A 3,697-nucleotide genomic window follows, 5' to 3' on the forward strand; every position below is an offset into this window, starting at 1 on the left:
CAACCCTCAATTAACAATCCTATGAGGTAGATATCACTAGGCCCAATTTATAGATGAGGAAACCAAGGCTCACAGATTAATTAGCTTGCTGGAGTCCAGGTGTAAATCGGCAACCAGAATTTTAACCCTTTCGTGTTTGACTCCAAAGCTCCTTGCATTACTGACTTACTGATGGGTGGGGTTCACATTCTCCACATGCCCCCTCCACCAAGTCTGCCATCCTTCTCTTATAGTCACAGCATGAAAGGGACACAAAAGAGAGATAGATATAGAGACAGATTTTATTAAGAAAAATTACACATATTACTTTCTTTTTCCTTCCTGAAAGCCTCACCATCAAGAATTGCTTTCATAGAATTTCTGATTCAAGAACACTCATTTCACAAACAAACACATTTCAGAGATAGAAGGAGAGAGAATCTTAATGCCAGTGCCAACCAATAGATAAAAAGTTATCTCCCCCACCCCCCAGGGCCCGAGATGTCCAGTCATTCTTCCCTAAATGGGATCCCAGTCACTTTTCTCCACTTATCTACCCTGATCCTGCTTTCCATCCACCAATGGCATCCAAATATCAGCAGAGGGGCTCAGAGATGGGCAGGTGGGGAACAGGCTGAGGCTCCTTATGGGCCTTCACCCTCCTGTGTCCTGACCTCTCATGCCTATCCATTTAGGCTGATAACACCAAGACAGCAAGGTTCAAGCCCCTCTGCCAGGCAGCAGGAGAGGAGGGAAAGAAGACAGAGTTTCTCTGTGGTTCCTATCTTGATTTCAGGACTCTCTCCCCTTCATCCATCCTATCAACACACACACACACACACACACACACACACACACACACATACACATACACACATGCATTTTTAAAAAGTAATTATCTCTTTGTAAGTCTCAGTATCCAATTCTGAGCATCCTTTACCTTCATCCAAAATGGCAGCCACCCATTGTAGATCCAGTGAATAGGGAAACCAGGCCAGTCCCTGGGGAAGGCAGGACTTTTCTGCAGCCCCTACTTGGCAGTCTTATTGGAGGCATCAGTGAGACATAGGACTCTTTGTGTTCTTTAAATAAGGGCCTTGCCAAGAGAGCTGGAGATTCCCCTACTATTTCATGCCCCTGATAAAGCCTCCAGGAAAAGAGAGATCTGGGGGCCTCCATAGCTGTCATCACACCTCCTCTTGGCACTCGTAAGTTGGCAGTCAGCAAGGGAAATAAATAGGAGGGAAAAATAGTTTTCCAGTGTTTTCTCTCCTTTTTTATTTTCATTTTCACAGCAGAATTATTTTTCCCAAGGGGAATCTGAGAAGCACAATGCCCTCCCTGTCTTAATAAGACCAGGAGAAATTCTGCTGGCCTCAGTGGCTGGTGATCTGGTCAGGATCTGAGAGAGGATGACGGCTTCTTGGGCATTCCTGTAGATAAGGTCTTCAGAGGAACATTGGGTGAACAGCCAAGGGAGGAAGGGATGGGATGGTTTCTATCATCAGATTGAACTGTAAAGGAGCCACAGGATGACAGGTGGTGGTAGGAATTCCACTGAAGTCTGTGTGTACAGTGACTGCCTAGAGGAGCTGGCACCCCCATGGACTGGGTGTACACCCTGGCAGAAGAAAAGGCTACAACATCACCAAGGTGGGACATTTGCCAGAGATGCATACCAAGGCACTTATAAAGTGGAATCTGCTAGCCAAGATCCCCTTTTTCAGACTGATGAGAGGAAGGGGCAGCCAAGGGCAGCCCAAGGCCACCTCACCTCCATTGCAAGGAACAGCCCACACAGACAACAAATTCAAGAGCACATCTAATGCAAGTTCCTTGATTTGTGCTCTCTATAGGCTGGGAATTTGGAGCTCTTCCTTGAGGGAGCGAGGGTGATCAGGTCAAGGAAGACGCAGAAACTTGAAGAACCCATCTGGTATGTTGCTGGTATGTAGAGTCATTCTATCCCTCTGGCTATCCCTTCCAAGCTCCCTGGTTTTGCCATGGTTTTTGTCATGGTTCCCTTCCCTTACTCTACCCTATTCAATGAGTAATCTGAAAGGCTTCACTGCATACACTGGATAGAGGATGGGGAGGGGACAGCAGCCTGCGTGGGTAGCCATGTCTGTGACCTAACTCAAAGAGCCCTGGTTATACTTTCTGGAATTAATGAGCAATGCTATCAAGACCTGGGGCCCAAAAGGAGCAGAGCAGTGACAACAATGAGAAAGCATAGGGTCAGAAGGGAGACACTTTCCCTCTCTGATCTTCCTTTGTTCCCACCTGGTCCTGGTCTTCCCATGCTGAAAGGTCACACTGATAGATCATCTGACCTGGCCTTGCTGCTAGCCTTGCTAAGACGACGCTTGTCACTGTGGTAGCCATGGGGGAGACAGTGACCTGGTGAGGCACCATTGGGCACTTCAGGCTTCTGGCCATAGTGAATGTGGATGAAGCCCTCCCCAGGAATCTGCTCCTGGCCTCGCACTTGCTCAGTGGCCAGGTTGTCTGTGTTCTGCTGGGAGGCCATGTTGTTACTGAAGGGATTGAAGAATTTTCCTCCGGGGCCATTCTCCAGGCACCGGTTGAAGTCAGGGGGTGGTGTGCAGCTCTGGACCATGCCTGCAGAGGGGCCAGGAAGCCGGCACTCAGCCATGCCCTGTCGCGACTTAGCAAATCTCTGTCTGATCTTCTTCCACCCCAAGTGGTAGAGTTCAGCAAGGCTAAGGAAGAGGGACAGTCCAGCCACAGCCAGCATGAAGACAATGAAGACATTCTTCTCCGTGGGCCGGGACACATAACAGTTGACTGGGTGGGGACAGGGACTCCTACGGCAGACATGCAGGGTGTTCAGGAAGATCCCGTAGAGGAGATACTGGCCCACAATGAAGGCCACCTCCATGGTGGTGCGGATCAGGATGCTGCAGACATAGGTGTTGAGCAGAGTGCCCTGGAGGACAATCTTTCCATTCACTTCCTCCCAGCAGGACAGCTCTGCCTTCCCCACCGGGTACTCATAAGAGCCAGCGCCCTGGACCTCTTTGGCCTTCTCGGCCTCGCGTAGCTTCCGCTTCTCCTGCATGCGCACCATGTGCATAGCGTGACCCATGTACACCAGGGAGGGCGTGGAGACGAAGATGATCTGCAGCACCCAGTAGCGGATGTGGGAGATGGGGAAGGCTTGGTCATAGCAGACATTCTCGCAGCCGGGCTGCATCGTATCACACTGAAAGTCAGCCTGTTCATCCCCCCAAGAAGACTCGGCAGCCGTGCCCAGCACGAGCATGCGGAATATGAAGAGGACAGTGAGCCAGACCTTGCCGATCACCGTGGAATGCTTGTGCACTTCCTCCAGGAACTCTCCCAGGAAGCTCCAGTCACCCATCGTGGCTCAGCCAGGAGACAGATGCCAAAACTGCTGCAAACTGGAGAGTGAGAGAGAAAAGGAGAAGGATGATTCTGCAAAGGTCTGGACGGTCCGTCATGTCCTTGGATTCCACTGATCCATACCAATGTGTTTTTTTTAAGAAAGTGCAGCTTAGAAGTCAAATGCACCACCATAAGAACTCTTCCTCCCCTCGACCCCTGGCAACAATAAAAAGATAGACGATTCAAAGTGGTCATATTAGCAAGATTAGAGTATGGTTTCCCACACTTTAACGGACCTAGAAATCAACTAAGCTGTGTGTTACAATGTGGATTCTGTGCTCTTACCCCA

At 49.6% G+C, this 3,697-nt stretch overlaps 1 protein-coding gene across 1 annotated transcript; it reads right to left on the reverse strand.

Annotated features, from left to right (window-relative positions):
* Nucleotides 1–1,717: 1,717 nt before the first annotated feature.
* Nucleotides 1,718–3,393, reverse strand: GJA5 (gap junction protein, alpha 5, 40kDa). Its single transcript, XM_012643432.1, has one exon. The coding sequence runs from the start codon at nt 3,362–3,364 to the stop codon at nt 2,291–2,293; it is 1,074 nt and encodes a 357-aa protein (XP_012498886.1). The 5' UTR covers nt 3,365–3,393; the 3' UTR covers nt 1,718–2,290.
* Nucleotides 3,394–3,697: the final 304 nt, after the last annotated feature.

This window comes from Propithecus coquereli, unplaced genomic scaffold (genome assembly GCF_000956105.1).
Source record: "Propithecus coquereli isolate 6110/MARCELLA unplaced genomic scaffold, Pcoq_1.0 Scaffold197, whole genome shotgun sequence".
Classification (NCBI taxonomy): domain Eukaryota; kingdom Metazoa; phylum Chordata; class Mammalia; order Primates; family Indriidae; genus Propithecus; species Propithecus coquereli.

What these genes read in the sequence shown, in the direction of transcription:
- GJA5 (XM_012643432.1), bottom strand. Translation starts at nt 3,364, where the DNA reads ATGGGTGACTGGAGCTTCCTGGGAGAGTTCCTGGAGGAAGTGCACAAG.